The sequence below is a fragment of the Dufourea novaeangliae genome, unplaced genomic scaffold, assembly GCF_001272555.1.
Source record: "Dufourea novaeangliae isolate 0120121106 unplaced genomic scaffold, ASM127255v1 scaffold343, whole genome shotgun sequence".
Classification (NCBI taxonomy): domain Eukaryota; kingdom Metazoa; phylum Arthropoda; class Insecta; order Hymenoptera; family Halictidae; genus Dufourea; species Dufourea novaeangliae.
Window position 1 is genome coordinate 27,625 of NW_015374236.1, and position 24,389 is coordinate 52,013.

A 24,389-nucleotide genomic window follows, 5' to 3' on the forward strand; every position below is an offset into this window, starting at 1 on the left:
GAGGTGTGAGAAAAGAAGAGAAACTATGTACAGAGACCTTGTAGAAACGAATTCCTTGTTTCACTGTTGTGATTTTCTATCGTTAACGTACTGGCTCTTGGTTACATTTTATTGAGGTCATTTTCGAAAGAGACGTGAACTTGTAGCTTTGTTGAAATATAATAAATGCATTTCGTCTGTACGCGACAAGGACCCGTCGCACCGGGTTTATTTAATTTGCATTGTTGTCATACATGTATATGATGACCGAGGGAACGAACAAATGGAGCATTGAGGAGCGGGAGAAGATATTGACCTCTGGAACGTTAGATCAGAGAAAAGAGGCTTTCAAAGATGATGACGAATTAATGAGAGAAACTACAAAGTTTGTAAGCGAAGTTATAGAAATGGCAGCTACGGAGGCTTCTAAGAAGAATGTGCATTCAGAGGTAAACGATTTACGAGTTCCGCTAACGACAATAAAAACGTTTCCGTTCGTAAACTAAAATGATTTGTTGATCGTTCTATTTCGCATTTCAGAAAAACAGTGCAAACGAAGGTAAGCATTTAGTCTATCGTAAACAAAGCGGGTATTTCAAATATGTTTTGTTTTTTTTATACATGTATGTGTATCAGGTATATATTATAAATTTCTTAAATTTCGCGGGAATTTTGATCGATCGAATAAACGAAATGTATGTTCATGTAGGATCTAGACTAAAAGGTACCGATAGTATCGCTGGCTGGAACCATCGTGTACGTGGGTTCTGCAATCGAATACTGAACGCGCTCTGCCCATGCTTCAACAGCAATGGTAAATCGTAAAGCGTTTGAAAAATTAGTAATTCCGCTCGCAATGCTACTACGTCACTTCTGAATATTGTAGCTTTGATTCGCTCCTCTCGAGACTCATCTCCCAACCTAATCATGAATTAAACTACATAAATCTTGCATACATGTTATGTACACAATAGATTCATGTTCGTGGACGGATGAAACACTGAGAGCCGTTACGTACTGTCGACTAGTGACCGGCGAAAGATCAAAAACCAGACGACCAAGTGCGTACGAGCTGATACATTTATTCTCTTGAATCCAGTGGTTAACGACGACCTGGTCACTGCGTGACGGCTCTATGTATATCGCCTGTTCCAGTCGAATTCGAGATTTAAATCTCGAATAGTTCTACCGAAGAATTCTTTCTTTTTCATATGTGCATTCTATAGTCTAGTTTCATCCACCTTAACACGTTCACTGTCATTTCCTGTAGAATTATTAAATTTTCAAAATCTACGTATACCTATCAGTATATCTATTCTTTTCGTAGAATTATTCGCCTGGACACCGTACCGGTATCGCTTCACGAGACCTTAATTGGTCGCGCTGCCTTCCGGAATTACCGTATGTATGTACAATGCAAAACAACTACAGATTTGATTACTATGCCACTGAAAAAAATAAACGATAATATTTTGCTTGCTGGGTACTGCGAGTTAAAAGCTTAATGTCATGAGCAAGAATTCATGTTGAATGACGATAATTTCACGTAATTGCATTTAAGCAAATCACCCTAACTACATAATAACCATTGTACTTGATTTTTGTGATTTACCAGGGCCGGCGAGCAAATTTTTTCTAAGTGTAGAGTTATGAGAAAAGAGAGAGAGAGGGAAGACGGGGAGTGGATAAATTAAAAAATCAAATTTTAATAATAAAAAAACAGCAGTATATATAATTCCGTTTGTTTTCTGAGAGCAAATGTACTTGTTAAATTTGTAAATGATATCTACACACTGTGTGCGAGCAAAAGATGTGGAATTCCACATACAGTAAAATCCCAAGTCTGAAATATTCCACACATTCCACACAACTCGTGCCGCCGGTCCTGCGATTTATTGTTAATGTTTTCACTTAATTTACTATTTCGGGTATCCATATATACATGCATGCATGCATACATACATAAAAAACATACATAAATGTATGAAAGTACGCATTTACGGGTGAATATGACAAGTATAATACATTGCTAGGAGTGTCATTTGAGCGTGGTAAGGTTGCTGCTGGGGATAGAACGTCGGAAAACATTAGATGTTCTACAATTCTACAATACCTACATACTTATATGTAGTACTTTTCATGGTGATATTGAGAATTAATCTCATAGTGTTGTCGATACAAGCTTTCGAGAAGCGTCCCCCATATAGCAGCAGGTCTGTCCACGGGCAAGTTCTGTACGATGTATGAATGTGAATACACGTAACGTGGTCCTCTACCTACCACTTGTATTGTACCAAGCCAAGGATCTCACATTAGCAGCTAAATATGTCTATTGATTTGTTGCCTGTATAACCGCTCGCATCACAGTATGTATACATGGAGTTTTATGCAACGTTCTCGTGGGTTGTATGAAGAGAAAAACTGAATTATGTCCTCTACCTGAGGGGATAAATACCGCCATTTTGTATACGACCGTATACATACGCATGTATAACTGCATTTACATCAAACAGTCTCCTCAAATACCTACGTAACTCGGCCACCATCCATAAGTTTTTTACTTGAGTCAAGTTGAAAAAAAAGGAGAATAACACCCAGATAACAGCTCAAACCGATATACTGTAGTAAACAGTAAGTGTAATACCGTGTGTACAAGACGAGAAAACATAATCTACATAAATAGAAATTGTTTTTCAGATAGGTATTTCAGTTTTATAATTCTGACACTGGACGACAGTAGGAGAGGCACTTGTAGCATGCATATATGTATCACATATGTATGTCGCGGCGGGAGATGAAAAAATATTTGTCGTTTGCAATGTCAAGAATGTACTATGCCCTACCAAGCCCTTCCGCCAATTCGGTTGCTTATTGATTAGAATTCTGCCGTTTCTCCGTAACTTCAAAAAAATTCTTTATCAATGGTCAAAGTTAAAATAATCACAAGCTATACGACTGTTGCGCAGATGTATGTACAATGTATATACATATATGTATATGTAGGTACTATTACTATTATTATGATGGCTGAATATAATGATAAATTTTTCGATTTTGTATGCTTTGTGCTCGATGTTTGTGGATAACAGTAGTTAATCGCGAATGATTCGACGTGATCGATTGATTTTGAGTCATATTATTCGTTATTAAAGGCAAAACGAAAGTGTCGATGTAATGGAAATTCGAGATAATAATTGTTCGTAATATCGAATGAGTGTTGTAAATATTTTACCGAAAAACGTCGAATATTATGCATATGTATGTATCTACTTATTGTTTCGGGAGCAAAAGGAAAGTTATACGAGCAACACGTGGGTATACAGTATACATACATATAGTATGGATATGTATACATATACATATATACATACATACATGCATACATATATACAATATTTACATACACATCGCGCGGGCGCGTTCACTCTCGTTGGGTGCATACACGCAGGGGGAGAAAGAAATATGTGTGTAACAACAACAGTGACAATCGGTATTTCAATGCACTGTATAATTACTTGATGTGGGATCAATAAGTAAAGAAGTCGATTGAATGACAATCAAAGAATATTATACATGCACTCGAATTTATATGTATTTATGCGGTATTTTCACTCTTCTTCCCCACGTCTCCCTCGATCATAAGTATGAATAAATATGAAATCGTCTATTCAGAGGCTTCGATTATATGTAATAACATAATATTATATTCTTCTTTATTCCGAGTTTATCGATTAACTTGTTTCTGAATTTATCGATCAAACAAATCGTTGTAGTAGCACTGCTGAAACGAAAGAAAAGAGCGAGATAATAATATGTTATTGTATAATATATAATATACCGTCTGTATTTTATATGTATACGTACGTAATTACATATCAGTGTACTACTGTGTTATACAATATTATATGTACATTATACATAATAGACAGGCATATTATTGGTATGACTATCGGATCTATTTCTGGATTACAAAAACGTAAGCGTCAAAACTTACCGACTACTGCGTATATGTATTATTATGTGGTACATGTTTTCCTGCGTTTATAGATTTTCAATGTACTTATGACAATGTCGATAAACTCAATAAATCAATTATCGACGTTCTGCACGAATAAACAACGAATGAATACCTTATAATATTTATAAAGTATAATTCTATACGTTTGAAAAATATATTTTTATGATTTACTTATAGTGGTGGTGTGGTTTTGTGAGAAAACGGTGGAATCATCGTGTATAATAGTGTACATACATAGATACATTGTGCACAAACAACTCGGTTGTCATGGAAAGTTACGTGTTCTCTAATTTACCGGACGGGTATCGAAAAAGCATACTTTTCTTATGTAACTTGATCATAAGAACAAAAATCCAATATAATACTTGAGTTATATTCGAAAGGATAAGAATAAGTGTTCGTATCACATAGGCAGCGATACTTGTAGAAAATCTATGTAGAAGAAATAGAATTTCGTTCCCAAAATGAAGAAATATCTGGCGCTCTGTGAAAGAAGAGAAAATTTTCGTGCACAAATAATGCAAGTTATAAAAAGGGGACAGACAGAGAAACGCGAGAGATCGTGCCACAGAATGAATGAATCAGAGTTAAAAATGGAGTGCAGAGAGGATGAGTCTGACGGTTTTATCACAGACAAAGATAAAGATATTTTGCGGTATTACTATTATATAACCCATGGAATCGATGATGTTTATGTGGGTTCAATGGATCTTAATCTTTTGGGAAACATCTTGAGAATGGTCCCTGTCAGGTGGCAAAAAAAATTCAAGGAGTCTGTGTCATGCTTGGTGAAAGAAGTAAAAGAAGAGTATGTGTTTAATGTGAAGAAATCAGTTGTAGAATTCGTTGTCGCGTGTCCGTCACATCCTTCGGGGAATAAGGTGCTTGTATCTCAATTAGTTAATTTATTTATTTATTTTTTCTTTTTCATTTAAAAGTAGCTGTTTCCGCGATTCATTGCCTCCTTTCATGCTATTGTTATTGTTATTATAAAATGACTATTCATAAATTGATGACGGTGACTTGCTACCGTTTGACTCGATGCGATGGGCTGAATTCCAAGAAGTAATAATATACATCTATACATACATACATACATACATACATACATATATACATACATACATACATACATACATACATACATACATACATACATACATACATACATACATACATACATACATACATACATACATACATACATACATACATACATACATACATACATACATACATACATGTATGTACATGTATTCACAAGTGACAGAACGAAAATTGAAAATGGATATGATTTGCAGTTGATTCTATTCGAGACAGGGGAGCGAGACGAAACAAGTCGAGTCTCAGAGGAACATTATTCGGCCAGTTATCAATGGAACAAAGCGAAATTGGAAAAAAGAATTATTCTTTATTGTCCAGCTGTTCGACGAATCGTCGATTACTGGTATCGAGAGTTCAGGTTTGTGTTTTCCATGGTAGAAGTCTAGCGAATAATCATGACCGATTAAGGGGCTGATAAAAACATAACGATGCATATCCCCCCAAATACAGTGACAGAAAGGTGATAGACGAAAGTCAACTAATGGCGCGTGGTGCGTCATACGATCTAGCTACTTTTGAAGAAGCGATATTAAGAATGTGTCATAAGATGAGAGAAGATCTTGTAAAGTATTGGTTGCCGAAAGTTCAGTCTATACTGTTGACGGTATGTGATGATACGATATTTTTATACAACATATACATATAAAATCAATTACGTCCGCATGCATGATACTTGTACATACATTCATATGTGTGCATGTACATGGCACATAGTTTGTTTATGCAATTAAACTAAACCTTTCGCGGTAGGATATATATACATACATACGTATGTATGTATACGTACACGCAGTAGATGTTAACACAACGTGTCAAATTTATATGTCAATCAATAATGTCAAGATTATGTATTGAATATTGAAAACATATGTACATATTTAGGCATTTGAAAGGAACGAGTTACCTTCGAGGCTTAAGAGATTTTTCAATTGTGTCGCTTTCATTATGGAAGATCAATTGCGAAAGCTTTGTCTCCGATCAATGGAAGAGTATATTAATTACAGTTCGAAGGCGGGCGTAAGTGCAGATTCCAGCATTCTTTGAGTATATGCGAAATCCAATAATTATAAAGTTGAAAATCTAATTGTAAGTACTGTTCGTAGTCTGTGTACTACGGGTTCGACATAAAGTTGATCATAAGGAACACAGTTGGCACGTTCGAACCAACGTTTAAAGTTTACATGGAAGCCTTGTCAACGCTGCTAAATGAATTGCGAGAAGTAGTCAATGGATTACCACGCATCGAAACATTATTAGAAACTGACTGTTCTGGCCGAACTTTACTCGAGGTACATACATACGTATATGTATACATATGTATATCCACTGATTATGTCAATTTTCCTCTATGCTGTACGAAATTTCTTGTCGAATGTCTTAATTAATCTCTATTGGTTCTATGTATCATCGAAGCCGAACATATCGGAAGAATACATGGAAGAGTGTGCGGAGAAAATTACGAAGCTAATTAACAAAGGAAAAATTGGTCCGGAACGGCAGATAGAGGAATTTGAAAAATATAAGAGTTTAATAAACGATACGGAAGCTGGGAAGGTTCAAGAACTCTTGAACGGGAATATCGGTGAAAATTTCGAGCGCGTTCGAGCTCTGATAATATATTATGATCGCCTGTCTCGTCAAATACCGGTCGAATTTAATCGGACACATTTTAGTGAATTTTTCGTCGTTCATAGAGAACAATTTATATATCATATTTGTTCGGTTGCTCGAAGGCACAGGGACGAGTTAGTAGCTAGAATGATTGTTGATTATCAGCAAAAATCTCGAGCGTAAGCAATTTCTTGGTTATAAATCAGTTTGTTCCTTTCGTTTGCATATCTATTTATTTACATACATATATATATATATATATATATATATATATATAATATAGGGGATGTCTATCAGCATATCGTAGACCGAGCACTCAGTGTACCAGCGAATACGATGGAATTGATCCAACTTCGAGAATTTATTCGCATTTCAGAAACGGAAACTGCGATTCACTTGAAAAAACGTTTAAAAGAAATTATTATGTACATTATTTTTCTGTCTGATTTCTCAATCTTGACTCCCGTCGAACTGAAAACCAATAACTTTCCGTTTCAATGGTGAGTAAGATATTATTATCAGGACGCGCAGTAGTCGATTATGCGTCGTAGCCCATCTTCATCATCGAGACATCAATTATTAGAATGCAATGTACATACATAATGTGTATCCGGCAAGGTATCACAAGCTACCCCAAGTATTCGAGCAGCACAGAGAGATAATAGCAAGTAAGACTGGAGAATATCAGAAGAGCCTGCGCAAAAGGATTGAACAATTTGAACGGGAGCTCCAGACTTACGCGAAGCATTGCAATGAATTGCAATACTGGGGTAACATAGAAGAAATATATCGATATAAACGTAAGGCCGACCGTCTGGAAAATAAACTGATCACCGCGATGACCATCATCGACAGATTCAACGAGGAGGAAGAACTATTTGGTTGGGAGCTATCGCAGTATCCGTTACGGAAAGCGGTAAGTACAGTCGTTTTCGATACTCGAGTGCGTTCACTTTTCTTTCCATTTCCTTTTGCGATACCGGCCAATTATTTTCGTTTCTTTTGTTTGTTGTGAACGGTGCAAAACATTACGACATTAGACTGCAGACAAATTAATGCCGTACAAAAAACTGTACGATGCCGGTTGTGATTTCTTAACGAATTACGATACATGGATGAATTCTATGGTGGGTTCTCACGATCCAGAGGAGATCGACACAGCGATAGGAATCGCTTATCGCACAGTCTACAGGTTGGAGAGGTCTATCCAAGAGCCAATTGCTAAGAAGCTTGCTGAAACGGTAAGAACGAAAATAGAAGAGTTCAAGGAGCACGTGCCTGTGATATCCACCCTTGGAAATCCATCGATGAAGAATCGTCACTGGGAACAAGTTTCCGAGATAGTCGGCTTTCCGATAAAGGTCGATCAGTCGATGACACTTGCCAAGGTATTTCTTCTTTACCTTACACGTAACGTAACTATTCGATTACGTTTATTCTCCCTTAATCTGAATTACATAGTAACTGACTTTTTCTCGAGCGTAGATTCTCGATTACGGTTTGCTGGATTATGTTTCGAAATTCGAAGGAATATCGGAAGCATCTACGAAGGAAGGTAGCTTGGAGAAAGTCCTCCTTCGAATGCATCAGGATTGGGAATACATTACGTTCACCGTTAATCCTTATCGAGATACCGGCACATATGTGATCGCTAGCGTCGATGACATACAATTGCTTTTGGACGATCATTTGACTAAAGCTCAGACTATGAAGAATTCTCATTACATTCGACCTTTCGAGAAAGAGACATTGTACGTATCTTTCTGCTTTCGGGCTAATTTGAAGACGTTCATTTATTCATCCGTCTTTCAATTTTATTTTTCCATATTCCTTCAATTATCGTTTCTCTGTTCTAACATGCAGGGAATGGGAATCAAAGTTACTCTTGTTGTTGGATATTATGGATTATTGGCTACAGGTTCAAGCAACGTGGATGTATCTTGAGCCAATATTTTCTTCGGCTGATATTCAGCAACAAATGCCGGAAGAAGGTCGGCGATTTAGTGCAGTGGACAAAGTACGTTCGTTTTCGTGTATGTTAATAATTGCTTGTACCTATTTACATACAATGTACACACATACTTGTCTGTTTCGTCCGTTTCGTCTGTTTTTCTTCGGCATCCAAGTCCGCACCGATATTATGCAACAATGTCTCGTATAGATCTGGAGAGAAATTATGCAGCTTGTGTCATCCGATCCTCGAGTTATGTCCGTAATTGAAATAGATAAAATGCTCGAACGTCTAAAGAAATGCACCAATTTACTCGATCTGATACAAAAGGGATTGGCTGCATACTTGGAGAAAAAGAGGCTATATTTCCCACGATTCTTTTTTCTGTCGAACGATGAACTTTTAGAAATATTGTCGGAAACGAAAGACCCTACAAGGTAAGAGTCTCGAAGTGAAGCAATTCACACGCATATAGAGCTAAACCGGTTCGTGTCGCAAGCGAACATGTAAATTCTAAATTCCCATCGTTACGTTACACTTTCGAACACATTAGAGTACAACCGCATTTAAAGAAATGCTTCGAGGGTATTGCTCGTCTGAGTTTCACGGATGATTTGGAAATAATATCGATAAAATCATCCGAAGGAGAGGAAATTATTCTTGAAGATATCGTTTCTACCGCAGCAGCTCGAGGACAAGTCGAAAAGTGGTTGCTCGAGCTTGAATCTTCAATGAAAAAGAGCGTCAGAGCGCAGGTATGAAACTATGATCATTTCGTATACTTTCTTACATAATGTTCTAGTATCTACACCTATACGTAATAAGGAAAGGGCCTACTACCTACTACACTTGGTTTCGGAAGTTTCCGAAATTTATGCCAAATAAACATACATTTTAACATTTGTTTCAGTACTTGAAATAAATTTATCAAGTGGTAGGAGGTCCTTCCCCTAACGGAAACCAAGTTTGCACGTCAGTGTCGTACCTACATACTTATTTATAGTACATACGGCTGGTTTGTTCGAATAACAGGTAATTCGAGCAAAGGACGCGTTTTTAAAGGAAATCAGATCACAATGGACTCTAAACTGGCCTGGACAAACTATTTTATGCGTTGGCAAACTTTATTGGACAGCCGATGTAACGAACGCACTGTCAAAATCGTTAACCAGTTTAGAGAATTACATTCACACGTGTACGAACGAGTTGAACGAAATTGTGAAATTAGTTCGTGGTAAATTATCATTACAGAATCGTACAACTTTAGGTATGAAGAAATGTATACGACAATAGCCGATAGATGTAGTTCAGTATAATACTTGTTTAGGCCATTCAATTATTTATTGTAGAAGCATTAGTTACTTTGGACGTTCATAGTCGAGACGTCGTAAACCTGTTGTTTGAGGAAGGAGTTCGCGATGTAACAGACTTCGGATGGTTGGCTCAACTACGATATTATTGGACGGTAAGTGGAAATAATTAAAAGGTATATAATATGTAGAAAAAAAGTCTCGGGTATTGTAGCCCTTATTTTCATCTGTGTCTTACTTGCTAGAATGACGATCTATGGGCAACAATGATAAATACTTCATTGATGTACGCTTACGAGTATTTAGGGAATACATCCAGACTCGTAATAACACCCTTAACAGACAGATGTTACCGAACTTTGTTTAGCGCGTTAAGCTTAAATCTTGGCGGCGCGCCTGAGGGTCCTGCCGGAACCGGTAAAACTGAGACGACCAAGGATTTGGCTAAAGCCGTGGCTAAACAATGCGTCGTTTTCAATTGTTCCGATGGTCTTGATTACATCGCACTAGGAAAGTTTTTTAAGGTATATCAGATTATGTGTATAGTAAGAATAGTATCTTCTCGTTTTACAAAGCTCCCTTACGAACACGATTATATTTAGGTATCACTAATGTATGCGGTATGTACATATATGTACAGTGTCAGTGGCAGTAGTAGTAGTAGTGGCAGCAACAGCAATATCTTATTATGATTGAATATGGATGAAATTTTTAGGGATTGGCAAGTTCGGGTGCATGGTCTTGTTTCGATGAATTCAATCGTATCGATTTAGAAGTATTGTCGGTGGTGGCCCAACAAATTCTTACGATTCAACGGGCCGTGAATTCTGGGAACGAAATGCTCGTGTTTGAAGGTACCGAGATCAAATTGGATCCAACTTGCGCCGTATTTATCACGATGAATCCTGGGTACGCCGGCAGAAGCGAACTTCCGGATAATCTGAAGGCGTTGTTTCGACCGGTCGCTATGATGGTTAGTACTGTTGTAAATGCCACAAAAGAAACTTGTTATCACGGTACGAAAAATAACTCCTTTCTCACTATCTTCGAGTAACGATAAGTAGTTGGGAATGTGCGAATACATACAGCGTAATTCTCTCGCGGTGCAACCAAAAGCCCTGCATACATACGTATACTGTACATTGTACACAGAATAACCGCCGGGGAGAGTCAACTTTTTAACGCAAGGTTCTTTTAGGTTCCCGACTATGCTTTGATAGCGGAGAACACGCTATATTCTTACGGTTTCTACGAAGCACGTCCGTTATCGGTAAAAATTGTCACAACATACAGACTGTGTTCCGAACAACTTTCCAGTCAAAATCATTACGATTATGGAATGAGGGCAGTGAAATCCGTCCTCATAGCAGCTGGTAATCTGAAAATAAAGTATCCGGAACAAGACGAAGATATTATAGTACTTCGTAGCATTAAAGATGTAAATTTACCCAAATTCCTTAGCGAGGATTTACCATTGTTCAATGTACGTATTTTTGTATGTATGTATCTATGGATGGATGTAAAAAGGGCCTACAAGATAGAAATGTTCGATTCTAAGATCCTTGCTGATTCTTTTCTGCTTCAGGGAATCATGTCCGATCTTTTTCCCGGTGTCACTCTTCCGGAAGCAGATTACAGTGAATTGAATGCGTGTACTTACGATGCTTGCATTGCAATGAATTTGCAATGCACACCTGTATTTTTGGAGAAAATACAGCAGATGTATGAGATGATGATTGTTAGGCACGGATTTATGATCGTTGGACTGCCTTTTGCTGGAAAAACTGCAGCCTGTGACATACTAGCAGATGCGTTAAAGCTTTGCGAAGAACGAGTAAGCCACGCCAGCTATATCAAGTTTAAAAATTGCAAAACCCAACTAACACAGACCTGTGCCAATATCATTTCACCACTATCCCACGACTCGTTCTTTTGCAGAACTTGATAAACGAGCGTAAAGTAGATAGGTTCGTGATTAGTCCGAAAGCCGTTACATTGGGTCAACTGTACGGACAATTCGATCCGATTTCTCACGACTGGAGCGATGGCGTATTAGCCATCAGTTATCGTACTTTCGCAACTTCGAGCAGTCAAGTTCGGAAATGGTTAATCTTTGACGGCCCTGTCGACGCGATATGGATAGAAAGCATGAACACTGTGCTGGACGATAACAAGAAACTTTGCTTAATGAGCGGAGAGATTATCCAATTGGCACCCTATACGAATATGATATTTGAGACAATGGACTTAGAGGCAGCCTCGCCGGCCACTGTATCCCGTTGTGGTACGTAGTACGTAGTACGTAGGTATTCGTATTCATTGCATTCGTCAACTTGTAGAGTGTTTTTCGCAAACTTTTCTTTAGGAATGATTTACATGGAACCGGAAGCATTAGGCTGGGATCCTCTCCTTAAATCATGGATAGCCAATGCTCCACCTGTAATGGATAAATGGTTCAGAAACTTTATGTATCAGTCGCTCTTTCGAAGATTTTGCGATCCATTACTCTATTGGTTGCGGCATAGTGATATTGAGGTATTTGCTTTCAAGATTGTTTCTGTTTTTTTTTTTTAAATTGCATTCATTCTTCCTTCGTTCCTCCCTTCTTTCTTCTTTCCTTCCGAACTTTTCTTCTCTCTTTCCTGTCTGATTCTTCACTCTTGTAATTATTTTCAAATTTTTCTGACGATTGTTCGTGTAACAGGAAATATGTCCAATGCCAGATTCGAATCTGGTACGTTCGCTAACTTATTTATTGGATTGTTTTATCGACGAGTATCACGACGAAAAGGTGACCAAGGATATGGACGAGTTGGATCTACGAGCGCAAGTCGAGGTGAAATACATCATTTTATACATTGAATCGTATCTTTCACCGTAACTACGATCTGTCCAGGATTTCTCTGAATACAAATTGCATGTGTTCCCAAAGTGATTGCCGAATCATTTTCAGGGCTCATTTTTCTTCTCGTGCATCTGGGCTCTAGGGGGTACTTTGGCGGTGAGTTATAGGGAACGTTTCAGCATTCTGTTTCGCGGTTTCCTCGAAAAAGACTTCCCCACGAATTTGTTGAAAATGTTTGGGCTGACAATGTCGATAGAAGCCCCTTTAAAGCCGTATATATTTGTAATGCCACGAGACGGGCTGGCGTTTGATTATAGATTCATCAAAGAGGTGAGTCGCAACGAAGTGGGGTGTAATGTTATCGAAATTCAGCCTAAGCCCAGACTAAAGATATTCAATAATCTTTCAGGGTAAAGGAAAGTGGAGATTATGGTCCGACGAACTGCTCGACGGCACGTCGATTCCTCGTGACATTCCTGTGAATCAAATTATAGTGCCTACGGTAGAAACGATACGGTACACGTCTCTGTTTCGACTGTTAGTTGGCAAGGAGAAGCCGGTGCTATTCGTAGGCCCAACCGGGACTGGAAAGTCTGTTTACATAATCGATTTTCTCCTGAAAAAGAATAATCCTGCGGTGAATAAGCCGCTGATTATAAATTTCTCTGCACAAACAACAACGAACCAAACTCAGGACACGATTATGGTTAAACTCGACAGGAGACGAAAGGGTGTTTACGGTGCACCGATAGGTAAACGTTGGATCGTCTTTGTTGACGATCTTTCAATGCCGTTGAAGGAAATTTATGGAGCTCAACCCCCTATAGAACTGTTACGTCAGTGGTTGGACCGCGGGGAATGGTAATATTTTTGTTTGCTCAACTGCTTCGGATCTTGTTGAAAACAAGTACATAATTATCCATTTGGTATCTGTATTGTTGTTATGCACTCGTCGCAGGTACGACAGGAAAGACAAAACAATGATGAAACTGATTGACGTTCATTTGATGTGCGCCATGGCTCCACCGGTCCAAGGCGGAAAGGACGTCACACCCCGATTCAAGAGGCATTTTGTCGTGCTAACGATATCGGAATTCGAGGACGCGGTAATGACGATGATATTTAGCAAGATTGTTCTCTGGCACCTCGACACAAGGTTCGGACAGATCCTTATAGGGTCTACTATCCCCCAAATAGTATTTCATTCAGACGTTTAACAATTTCGTAGTGCCTTACTGTTACACTTACGTATGTATACATATATTTTAGGGGTTTCAGCAAAGAATTCGATCCGTGTATCGACGAGATCGTTCTAGCCACGTTGGACATATACAAGCAAAGTGTTCACAATCTTCTGCCAACGCCCGCCAAATGTCATTACGTCTTCAACCTTCGAGATTTTTCAAGAGTGATACAGGTGTCTCTTAAAAATACTTTACTCTCGACTCTATACATACTAACATGGTGAAATACACATGTACCTATGCATATGTCTACGCGATGAAACATTGAAAACAGTCTAGCAAACAACTATTCACTTGTAGGGTGTTTTGTTATCCGTTCCTGAAACGATGCCAACACTGACAAATATGAGAAGACTCTGGGTTCACGAAGTACTCCGTGTCTTTGGAGATCGATTGATAAATCAAGAAGATTTGTCGTGGCTGGTCGAACAAATACGTATTACCTTAAAGAACCGAATGAACGTGGTTGTTGAAGAATTGTTCGAGGACCTTGTGTCCCCGAAAGGTGCAGCAGCTGTCAATAGTGGCGTAAGTTTGTCGATGCACGATGAAAGCATTGTTGAATATTGTTGATTTCAACGGATACGTTGTCTTTATGCAGAGATCGTTTATTTTTTTGATATTTCACGCAGAGTGAATTTATCACCGAAAAGGAACTTCGTAACTTAGTGTACTGCGATTTTGCGGACGCGAAGCTAGATACCCAACTTTATCAAGAGGTGACGGATCTCGAGCAATTACGAGAAGTAGTTGAAACTTACCTCACCGAATACAACACGATGACTAGGAAACCCATGAATTTGGTCTTATTTCGGTTGGTACGACGAACGGGGCGAAACTATGCGCGTTCAAGTGAAAACAAGATTTAATAATTAATACATACATATATGTACATATGTATAAATGGTAAAATTTCACGAAACACATTAGATTCGCCGTGGAACATTTGTCTCGTATCTCCCGTATTATCAAGCAACCACGAAGTCATGCTCTGCTCGTTGGCGTTGGAGGTTCGGGAAGACAGTCGCTCACTAGACTAGCATCTCATATAAGCGACTATGATGTTTTCCAAGTCGAAGTCACTCAACAGTACGGAGTTCATGCATGGCACGAAGATGTCAAGGGAATCTTGAAACGTGTAACTAGCACCGAACTTCACTCTACCTTCATCTTTTCCGATACTCAAATCAAGGAGGAAAGCTTTCTCGAGGACATTAGTAATATGCTTAACACCGGGGAGGTAAATATGCTTAGTGTTGCTGTTGAAAGAACAAAAGAAAAAAACTAAGTATATACACATTAAATTACAATATGCTTGGAAGTGAACGGTTTTTATTATAATACATACTTTCTCTGAACGAAATTGTTATTCGTACGAAATCCAGGTACCAAACATGTTTATGGCCGATGAACTGGCAGAGATATGCGAGCAGATGAAGCAAATAGACAGGCAACGGGATCGATCCGTACAGACCGACGGAAGCGCGGTGGCTTTGTTTAATCTTTTCGTTCAGATAACTCGCGATCAACTGCACATCGTAGTAGTCATGTCGCCGATAGGCAACAGTTTCCGAAATCGAATTCGAAAATTTCCTGCACTGGTGAACTGTTGCACCATCGACTGGCTCCAGGTACGAACGAAACTATTGTTTTTCCTCAAAGATCGTAAATTATGTTGAAGAAAGTATACAATAATACATACTCGAATCCATTCTAGCCATGGCCACAAGACGCTCTATTGGCGGTTGCTGCTAGATTTCTATCAACGATCGAATTGACGGATCACGAGAGAACCGCTGGAATCAACATGTGCCAATTCTTTCATGTGTCAACAGAGACTACGAGCTCTGAATTTTTCATTCGATTGAACAGACACGTTTATGTCACCCCGACTTCTTATCTTGAGATGATAAACACATTTAAGGATTTACTGGGAAAAAAGCGTGAGTAAGTAATCAAAATCGAAGATATAATTGAGTATATAAAATAATGAAGTACACATTTATATCTACGGATACATACAGTGTGTCCGATTTATCTAAGAATACTGAAATATCTCGAAGAATATGAGCGATACGAAAAAATGTTTCAGAGAAAAATTATACGATATCGAGGGAACTACACTATGTTCTTGTCTATTTGATCTTGCGATGACTTTGAAACGTCTTGTGAAGGTCATCCTACAATTTGCAAATGGAAACCTGCATTTTTTATTATACGTATACATACTCTTGTAGCTGACATTGAGACGTTTTCAAAACACTAGTGACATATGTATTTTGCAGTAACCAATTTCGAGATATTAAACAGCAAAGTTGCCGGGATAGGCCGCCGCGCCGGCAATAGCGATGTGTAAATAACAGTGTAAAATCCGACCGAGCAATCTGCTCGCGGTGTACATACATACATAGATCGGGACTCAATGCCAACGCCGGTAATATGGCAACTTTATCGTTTCATATCTCAAAATCGATTTGAGAAAAATACATACATAAAGATGTAGATATGTATAAGTAGTGTTTTGAAAACGTCTAAATATCAGCTACAAGAGTATATGTATAATAAAAATTTTAATATGACATCGCAAAGTCAAATAGACAAGATTATAGTATGTCCCTACTCCGATATCATATAATTTTTCTCTGAAACATTTTTTCGAACCTTTCATATTTTACGAGATACATATTTCAGTGTTCTCAGATAAATCGAACACATTGTATAGGTATAGGTATGTATACATGCATATCCACACTCGGAATTCACTACATAAGTATGTACCTACATATTATACTATCGTTGCACGCAACAGAGCGATAATTACTGGAAAAACTCGATACGAACGTGGTTTACACCAATTGGATGAAACCCATCGACAAGTTGCAATGATGCAGGAGACCTTGAAATCTTTGCAACCGCAATTAATAACCGCCACGCAAGATGTTCAGAAAATGCTGCTTGACGTGGACAGGGAGAAGCAAGAGGTCGCAGAATTTGAGAGGGTCGTCAAAATTGATGAGAACGCAGCCGAAGTGAGACAGTCGAACATACTACCACAAATATACATACTACATGTGTACATAGTATACAATATATCATTCATACATGCATGAATGTATGTATACATACACAGGACATACCGATACATATATGTTAGTCTAGTATATCACATAGACGTATAATACCTACGTAAACGATAGCACGCTTTAGTTAGGTAACCATTCTGCCGTAGTCTGACATTCATTCCTTTTCTTTCCCTCTACTTCTCTGTTTCTCCGGCAACGAAAACTTTTCTTTCGTAATTTACAGATTTATGCCAGCGAAGCGGCGGCAATCAGAACCGAGTGTGACGCTGATTTGGCCGAAGCAATGCCAATTTTGAAACGCGCCCAGGCAGCTTTGGATACTTTGACAACGGCTGATATTGCTGTAGTTAGAGCAATGAAACAACCACCGTACGGAATTAAACTGATCATCGAGAGCATTTGCGTTTTAAAGGTTCCGACACTCGTTTCAATCGATCTCACTGTTATGGCATTCTTTTATTCACACACGTTTCGTGCGTAAATATACATATGTACATTTAGGCCGTAAATTTTACGGTATTTCTATGCACGCACACACATTCATTATTGTATGTAACATGCTTGCGGGATAACCAATTAACGGGAGGATGCGTAAGTTTTAACATTGTTTTCGATTTCTGAACTGTACAGCAAGTAAAACCCCAAAGAGTTCAGCAAGCTGATGGCACGCATATCGATGATTACTGGAGAGCGGCATTGAGAATGCTGAGCGACGCAAAGTTTCTCGATTCGTTGCTCAATTTTGACAAGGACAACATACCCGACAGCGTTATCGAGAGAATTCGTAAACACTATTTAACTAATCCGGACTTTGATCCTGAAAAAATAAAGAAAGTATCAACGGCATGCGAGGGACTGTGTCGGTGGGTAGGCGCAATGTCTGAATACGATAAAGTATCGAAAGTTGTTGCTCCAAAGAAAAAGGCTCTCGCAGAAGCCCAAAGGATTTATGATAACGCTATGGAAACCTTACAGACGAAACGAGAACAACTTCGTCAAGTGCAGGTTCGATTCGTTCCTCGATCGTATGTATCGTAGATTCGATAATTGACGAAAAAGTAGTCGAGTTTCGAGCACTGGATACATATTATACGTACATACAATACATACAATCATATTCAACGCCGTTGAAACGATTAATTTGCCCTGCCCGCAACAATTTATTTTTACCGTTCCGTAGGAAAAATTAAGAGCGCTGGAAGAACTTTTGGAACAGCGGAGGATAGCGTTTCAAAATATGTCCGACAAAGTGACCGACTGCGAAACTAAACTGAAGCGCGCAGAAGACTTAATTGGAGGACTAGGCGGAGAATATACCCGTTGGTCAGAGACCGCGAATTCTTTAGGAAAGAGGTAAAATTTGTTTAGACGGGCGATGTTGTAATAGCCTCTGGCATCGTAGCATACCTGGGACCGTTCACAATGCCATTTCGTATCCAACTAATTGCTACATGGATAGAACGTTGCACTGAGTTGGGAGTGGTTTGCAGTCAAGATTTTCAGTTACGTGATATTCTAGGGGATCCAGTCTTAATAAGATCTTGGAACATTTTCGGTTTACCGAGCGACGCATATTCCATCGACAATGGCATTATTGTTACGTAAGCGATCCGTTATTTATATTTGTATGTCTACATATACATATAATACATATACATATGTATGTATACAATCGTCGTATCGAAGAATCTGCTGATATGATCGTGTCGAATTCTTAGAAATGCAAGAAGATGGCCATTAATCATAGATCCTCAAGGGCAAGCTAACAGATGGATAAAAAACATGGAAAGACAGAATAACGTGAACATTATTCGGCTGAGCCAATCCGATTACGGTCGCGTATTGGAAAATGCGTTGCAGTTTGGTCAACCGGTGCTTTTGGAACACGTTGGGGAAGAGATAGACGCTGTTCTCGAGCCAATTTTACTCAGAGAAACATTCAAACAGGGCGGAGCGACTTGTATCAAATTTGGCGACGCGATCGTTGAGTATAATACCGATTTCAGGTAAGCAGACGTGTATGTACGTATGCATGTATGTATGCATGTATGTATGCATGTATGTATGTACGTGTACATACATCTATCCGTTATAAAAGTGGAATGTACTTTACCGTTTGCATTCTGTTTACAGACTCTACATTACCACCAGATTACGAAATCCGCATTATTTACCGGAGATAGCGGTTAAGGTAACATTATTGAACTTCATGATAACGCCAACCGGATTAGAAGATCAACTACTAGGTATCGTTGTCGCGAAAGAACGACCAGACCTGGAATCGGAGAAAAACGCTTTAATCGTGCAAGGAGCTACGAACAAGAGGTAAATAACAACTGGTGTATTCATCTAAGGAAACTTTATGGATAGGCGAGCTCGTGACGTCTGTGTCCGTGCTTGCTCACCGATTTTCATTAATCTTCTTCTCTTGTTCGCAACATATACACATATGTAGACATCTCCAAGAAGCGGAAGATAAAATTTTGGAAATACTATCGATAGCCGAGGGAAACGTATTGGAGGACGAAGAGGCTATCGAGGTTTTGACGTCATCGAAGAATTTAAGCGATGATATTCAAGTTAAACAAGCAGCGGCCGAACAAACGGAGATATTAATCGACGCTGCTAGATTACAGTACACATCCATCGCGGTATATTCAACTGTGCTCTTCTTTACCATCGGTATACAAATATATACATATACATATACGCACACAAAGACATATTATACATACATACTTGTGAGTAGGTGTATACGATTTTATGGCAAGGACATGATTTAACATTTTCTTTAATTTCTCTCATTCGGATTCAGATTTGCAACGTGTATAGAAGAAAAATCGAATAAATATATGTTGCGTTTTAATTGCAGTTATGCTAACGAATGTGGATCCAATGTACCAGTATTCGTTGCCATGGTTCGTAAATTTATTCGAACTAGCCATCGATAATACGGAACCGGCAGAGACGGTGGAGCAGCGGCTTTCGGATCTGATCAAGTATTTTACATTTTCCCTTTACACGAATGTCTGTAGATCCCTATTCGAGACGGACAAGTTACTGTTTTCCTTGTTACTGGCAATCAATTTGCTCGAGCAACAGGGAAAACTTTCCCTATCGCAGTGGATGTTTCTGCTAACTGGAGGAATTGGTATCGATAATCCACACGCGAATCCGACTACGTGGCTACCAACGAAACAATGGAACGAACTATGTAATCTGGACGAGATCGACGGTTTCTCGGTGCGTTCGAAAAAATAAATCGCACGTTACGAATTGTCACCGATTGTTATACATGCATACCTACATACATACATACATAATATGTACTTGTACATAAATTATCACGGTATACACTGAACGTTAAATTTGTTTAATCAGGGAATTCGAAAGGCTTTAGCAGGCAATTCCGAACATTGGAAAAGACTATTCGATTCCAAGGAACCGCAAAACGGAACGATCCCTTCACCGTTTGACCACTTGAACCTATTTGAAAGAATGTTGGTACTGAGATGCATTCGCCCTGACAAAATCGTCCCGGCGATACAAATCTTCGTCGAAGGTACTTATCCGTAGAAACAACGGATTTCTCAATAGAACATTTCCCTGTAACGACCCGAATTTATTTTCAGAACAACTCGGTTCGCAATTCGTTGAACCACCACCTTTTGATTTAGCCTCGTCTTATGCTGATTCGAATTGTTGTACTCCCTTAATATTCGTATTAACGCCTGGCACCGATCCGGCGCAGCTGTTGCTTACGTTCGCGGACGAACAGGGATACACCGCGAATCGTCTTTTCTACCTTTCTCTTGGCCAAGGTCAGTGAACATTTAGGCAATTCAGTTAGTCGACGCAACGTTTTCTCTTCTCACAAATACGATACATACATACGTACATACATACATACATACATACATACATACATACATACATACATCCATACACACAAGAAAAAATGAAATTTGAACGCATTCGACAGGCCAAGGTCCGGTTGCTGAAGAAACTATTCAGAAAGCTGTGATGGTCGGTAACTGGGTGGTCCTTCAAAACTGTCATCTAGCTGTTAGTTGGATGAGCACTTTGGAGAAAATTTGCGAGGGTCTGATGCCCGATACGATTCATTCCGAGTTTCGACTGTGGTTGACAAGTTATCCGTCGGAACATTTTCCTTCCTCGGTTTTAGAAAACAGTATAAAGATGACGAACGAGCCACCGAAAGGTCTAAAGGCTAACATCCTTAGGTCGTACATGAACGACCCAATCAGTGATCCAGATTTCTTCGAGTCTTGTTCTAATACCGAACAATTTAAGAAACTTCTCTATTCGTTATGTTTCTTTCATGCTATCGTACAGGAAAGACGGAAATTTGGCCCGATCGGTTGGAATATCATGTATGAATTTAATGAAACCGATCTTCGTATCAGTGTTCTGCAATTGCACCTCTTCCTTAATGAATTCGCGGAAGTTAGATTCGACGCCATTAAATATCTGACCGGTGAATGTAATTACGGTGGCAGAGTAACGGACAACTGGGATCGTAGAACTTTAAACACTATTCTGTCGAAATTTTATCATCAGTAAGCCTCCTTAACATATATCTACAATATGTATATGTATGTATGTATTATTCAAATATCACGATTTGCATATCTACTACGTACATATGTATATGTATATGTATATGTACATGTATGTATTGCATATGCAATAAGTTTTACGCTGCTTCAGGAAACTACTCACCGACAAGACTTACTATTTCGATGACACCACGTATGTCTATTATTGCCCAAATGTTCGAGAACACGAAGCGTTTCTCGAATATACAAAGAATTTACCCTTAATCACTGAACCGAGTGTTTTCGGCATGAATGAAAACGCCGACATTATCAAGGACCAGCAGGAAACAAATATTCTATTTTCCTCGCTACTACTCACGCAGGTATTTTTTCCAAGTATTTCTACAAAATTTCCCACTTACATACTCAATTTATCTGTTATATTTTGTACTTTATTCTTATCGTACCTATTCACTTAGGATCGTATGGTATGTATATGTTGTGTGTTTAAAGGTTTACAATAATAAAATGCTCATTCCACGCCAATTGGATCACTTTTTTCGAGTTGATTTATATCATTATTTTTCTAGTCTTCAATTTATATAGCGAAATACGAGATTGATTTTGGTGTATGAAACAAAACAAAAACGAACATCGTACGACTAACAGTTTCGGAGGTTTAGGTACAACACAATCTACATGTACATATGTAGTAGGATACATACAATACATATTACGCGTGGAATGAGCCATGAATCAGTATTTTCACTGTGAATGTAATTCTAAGTAAGCACAGATTAATTATGCGACTCGTATTTTCGATTTTATTTTTGCATATTAACAAATACTAACTATGTAGCAATATTTATATATTGTATTACAAACATTAATGGGATAATAGAATTCCTAATAGGTTTTAATTGTAAAAGCAATATGACATGGAATGAATTGATAGCAATTAACATGTGCTTACTGTTTTTTCTATTATCGAACGACTAACCGTTGAAAGTGTTGTTGTTACGTTGCATCTACTTACGTATATTTATACATACGTCGGAAAAACGTAGGACCTCTGGCAATCGCAAAAGGTTAGTAAATCTCCTATGTTATACTATACGGTTCTACGGGCCGACACAATATATGTATACATATGTATGTACATACACCTAAATAGTAAATACGTATGTCTCCGTTTTCTGTATAACTAGTCAATTCAACGATAAGAGGAAACAATAATGTTTTATCAACAATTTTACCTTTTCCCTTTTTTTGTAACAGGAGTCAGTTAAAACAGGAACTGGGCAAACTTCGAACGACGAAATAGTATTCGGCATCGCATGCGATATTTTGGACCGACTACCAGCCGATTTCGACCTTGTGTTAGCACTTCAGAAATATCCAACGTCTTACAAGCAAAGCATGAATACTGTTTTGGTGCAAGAGATGGGCAGATTTAACAAACTTCTTCACTACGTCAAAATCAGTCTGGAGAATATTCAAAGAGCCATCAAAGGTTTTAAACGATCGCGTCAGTTTTCGTACGTTCTAATGTAAATTAATTCGTTTACGTACGATTCATCGTAGGTTTAATTGTAATGTCCTTCGAACTCGAAGATATTTACGACGCGATATTAACGAATAAGATACCTGAATTATGGAGACAACACTCTTATCCGTCTTTAAAGCCCCTTGGCAGCTATGTTCATGATTTGTTACGTCGCCTGCATTTTCTTCAAGTAGGTATACACATGGATGTTCTATACGCACATATATGTATACATCTAAGTATCGCAAAAAAAAAATCGTAAACCTCGTTTAATCTGGTTACACTGCAAATTTCTACATCTGTAAATTCGTATCAATCTATAGAAATGGTACGACGACGGACCACCGAACACTTACTGGATCTCCGGATTTTATTTTACCCAAGCATTTCTCACCGGGACTCAACAAAACTATGCGAGAAAGTATCAAATACCCATAGATCTTTTGCTATTTGATTTTATCGTATTAAAAGCGACCAATGTCGCTGCCGTTCTTGGTCCGGAGGATGGGGTTTATATACACGGATTGTTTCTTGACGGTGCTAGATTCAACCTGGAACACATGACACTGGATGAAAGTTTTCCGAAAGTACTCTACGAGAATGTTCCGATTGTAAATATGTACACACACATAGTGAACGACGAGGAGTTTTATCAACTACAGGACATTCGACTAATTTCGTTATTGCTATGACTCTACCTACTGTTAAACCGTCGGAACATTGGATCATGAGAGGAGTAGCAATTCTCTGTCAATTGTCCGAATGAAGAATGCCTGGCTTTGTTCTTATGTTCCATTATTTTACATATATACATAGTTGATAAACACTTTCAAATCTGTTCGATGCAAATATCAAAATAACTATTTATATTAGGTTCCCACGATTAATATCCATAATAAATTTAAAAGAAATTGTGATTAATTATAAATAAAAGATCGAGTAATACCTTAGAGATTTGACGCCATGGTTGTGATTCCTTTGTTATATATGTACTCATATATGTATGTTCGACATCGTTGATTTCAATATGAAAAATTTCATAGAAATTTAACATCTTCAAGTGTTTCGTTAAAAATAAACTATACCTTTTTCTTTTTCTTTCTCTTTTTTTCTACTATCAAACCTTCTTTTAAATGTAA

At 38.3% G+C, this 24,389-nt stretch overlaps 2 protein-coding genes across 3 annotated transcripts; both read left to right on the plus strand.

The window, feature by feature from the left end:
• The first annotated feature begins 5 nt into the window (after positions 1-5).
• Positions 6-5,313, plus strand: LOC107192427. Of its 2 annotated transcripts, XM_015581671.1 has the most exons (5): positions 6-428; positions 520-538; positions 689-793; positions 1,307-1,384; positions 5,299-5,313. In XM_015581671.1, the coding sequence occupies exons 1-4, from the start codon at positions 234-236 to the stop codon at positions 1,351-1,353; spliced, it is 366 nt and encodes a 121-aa protein (XP_015437157.1). In that variant the 5' UTR covers positions 6-233; the 3' UTR covers positions 1,354-1,384; positions 5,299-5,313. The 2 variants fall into 2 exon arrangements, with proteins under 2 accessions (XP_015437157.1, XP_015437156.1); XM_015581670.1 differs by lacking the exon at positions 5,299-5,313 and having other exon boundaries at positions 1,307-1,437.
• On the plus strand, positions 4,591-24,125 carry LOC107192416 (dynein heavy chain 7, axonemal-like). The gene is given in 48 exon segments (XM_015581659.1): positions 4,591-4,878; positions 5,299-5,459; positions 5,552-5,705; positions 5,984-6,118; positions 6,205-6,390; positions 6,515-6,891; positions 6,991-7,212; positions 7,331-7,628; positions 7,753-8,100; positions 8,198-8,463; positions 8,576-8,729; positions 8,874-9,100; positions 9,217-9,418; positions 9,696-9,930; positions 10,013-10,128; positions 10,219-10,497; positions 10,689-10,946; positions 11,172-11,456; positions 11,559-11,807; positions 11,912-12,257; positions 12,339-12,508; positions 12,678-12,809; positions 12,927-13,148; positions 13,228-13,679; positions 13,777-13,974; positions 14,088-14,235; positions 14,363-14,578; positions 14,695-14,876; positions 14,993-15,302; positions 15,448-15,693; positions 15,780-16,009; positions 16,872-17,091; positions 17,369-17,557; positions 17,776-18,150; positions 18,326-18,511; positions 18,514-18,746; positions 18,864-19,151; positions 19,279-19,470; positions 19,601-19,827; positions 20,018-20,388; positions 20,527-20,707; positions 20,778-20,966; positions 21,128-21,725; positions 21,877-22,087; positions 22,983-23,217; positions 23,289-23,440; positions 23,574-23,874; positions 23,877-24,125. Coding segments are annotated over 48 exon segments (11,580 nt in total). The 3' UTR covers positions 24,017-24,125.
• The last annotated feature ends 264 nt before the right edge of the window (positions 24,126-24,389 follow it).

Coding starts and splice junctions, on each gene's coding strand:
- LOC107192427 (XM_015581671.1), top strand. CDS start 234: ATGTATATGATGACCGAGGGAACGAACAAATGGAGCATTGAGGAGCGG. Junction 794..1,306: donor CCCATGCTTCAACAGCAATG/GTAAATCGTAAA, acceptor TTCTTTTCGTAG/AATTATTCGCCTGGACACCG.